General features: G+C 72.7%; 1 protein-coding gene across 1 annotated transcript in view; it reads right to left on the bottom strand.

Moving 5' to 3' along the window:
- Positions 1-1,805, bottom strand: part of EMIHUDRAFT_465702 (hypothetical protein) — a 4,257-nt gene extending 2,452 nt beyond the window's left edge. The window contains exons 1-3 of the mRNA XM_005760004.1: positions 977-1,805; positions 383-742; positions 172-293 (exon numbers count right to left, since the gene is read on the bottom strand). Coding sequence (XP_005760061.1) covers positions 172-293; positions 383-742; positions 977-1,738 — 1,244 coding nt within the window. The 5' untranslated portion in view covers positions 1,739-1,805. The remainder of the gene's footprint in view (positions 1-171; positions 294-382; positions 743-976) is intronic.
- Between the last annotated feature and the right edge of the window lie 108 nt (positions 1,806-1,913).

Genomic DNA, 1,913 nt, shown 5'->3' with positions numbered 1-1,913 from the left:
GCAGCTCTGCAGCTCTTGCGCTCGATTCGCGGCAGACGACGAGGTGGCGAGCGTGCAGCCGGCTCTGCGTGCGCTCATCGCCGCCGTCTCCCCCTCGGCGGGCACCGCACCCGGCGACGCCCTCGCCGCGCTGGTCGCGCTGCCGGCTGAGGAGCCCCCCGCGTCGCGGACATGGGCACCTCTCCCCATATCTCCCCGTCTCTCCCCGTCTCTCCCCATATCGCCCCATCTCCCGCGCCCCACTCAAGCTGCGCGAGGCCGAGCAGCAGCCGCAGCGCCGCGACGCGCAGCTCCTGTCGAAAGGAGGCGGGGAGATGGGGGGAGATCTGGGGAGAGGTGCCCTTGTCCGCGACGCGGGGGGCTCCTCAGCCGGCAGCGCGACCAGCGCGGCGAGGGCGTCGCCGGGTGCGGTGCCCGCCGAGGGGGAGACGGCGGCGATGAGCGCACGCAGAGCCGGCTGCACGCTCGCCACCTCGCCGTCCGCCGCGAATCGAGCGCAAGAGCTGCAGAGCTGCGCGGCCACCGCAAAGGCGCCCACCTTTGCCCGCGCGTCGCTCGAGCGCAGCAGCCTCGCCAACGGGTCCGCCGCGCCGCCGCTCGCCGTCTGCCGCAGCACGAGAATGCAGCCCCGCCGCGAGCACGCCGCGCCGCGCACCGCCGCCAGTGCCGCGTCGCGCGCGCCACCTCCGGCCGGCTCGAGCTGCCGCCAGAGCGGGCCGAGCAGTCCGCCAGAGGAGAGCGCCTTGTCAAGGTGTGGGAGGGGTCAAGTCGGCGGAGATGTGGGGAGAGATGGGGAGATATGGGGAGAGATGGGGAGCGGTGGGGAGAGATGGGGAGATGGGGGGAGCGGTGGGGAGAGATGGGGAGAGATGGGGAGAGATGGGGAGAGGTGGGGAGAGAGCGCCTTATCGACGGCGGCGTCGCCTCCCGCTTCGAGTAGCTCGGCGAGGCAGTGGAAGACGGAGGGGAGCTGCACCTCTGCCATCGGCGCGTCACCGTCGGCCTCAGCGCCGCGCGCCTGCGCGAGCAGGTCGTCCACGACGCCGTGCGCCTCGAGCCAGTGCAGGCCGCGGGGCACGCGCGCCAGAAGGGCAAACACCTCCAGCGCGTTGAGTCGGACCAGCTCGTCGGAGCCTCTCCATGCCGCGAGAGCGAGGTCGAGCGCGCCGCTCTCCTCGCACATGGCGCACTGCGCGTCGCCAATCGCGGCGATCTCACCGAAGAGCGCGAGCGTGCGCAGCGCGAGGGCGGGAACGCCGCCGGCTGGGTCGGCGGCGGCGGCGGCGCAGGGGGCGAGGAGCGCGGTGCGAGAGGGAGCGTGGTCGAGGACGGCGCGGAGGGCGCCGGCGCTCGCCGCGCAGGCGACGAAGAACCCCACCGCCCGCTGCGACACGCCGAGCGACGCGTCTGAGACGAGCACGGCAATCTGCTGCAGCACCCCGCTCGCGCCGAGGAGGGAGACGTCGGCCGCCGCCGCCGCGAGCCGCTTGCAGTGCACGAGCGCAAAGGAACGGATTGCGTCGTCGGCGTGCACGAGCGCCGTCGCGCGGAGCGCCTCTTGCACCGCCGCCGAACGGAGGAGCTGGAGGCCGGCGTCGCCGCTGAAGGCCTTGTCGAACAGCAGCGTCAGTAGAGGCGCGTCGGCGGCGTCGGCGGCGTCGATGCTCGCGAGGAGCTCGGCGAGGCGCGAGGAGCGGAGCTCGTCGACAGGCAGCCTCAAGAGGTCGCTGGGCGGCATAACGTGGCTCTTCGAGAGAGACCAGCGGTGCTGAGCGGGCGAGAGGACGGGCGAGAGGAGCTCGCCTCGCCACGCTCTGCCAGGGGCCCCTTTACGAATCTCGTTGGGAGAGAGAGAGAGAGAGAGAGAGAGAGAGAGAGAGAATTCTCTCTCTCTCTCGTGGACCGGGGGGTTC

This window comes from Emiliania huxleyi (genome assembly GCF_000372725.1).
Source record: "Emiliania huxleyi CCMP1516 unplaced genomic scaffold EMIHUscaffold_78, whole genome shotgun sequence".
Taxonomy (NCBI): domain Eukaryota; phylum Haptophyta; order Isochrysidales; family Noelaerhabdaceae; genus Emiliania; species Emiliania huxleyi.
Note: the sequence above shows the minus strand (reverse complement) of the source record. Positions and strands in the feature narration are given on the sequence as shown.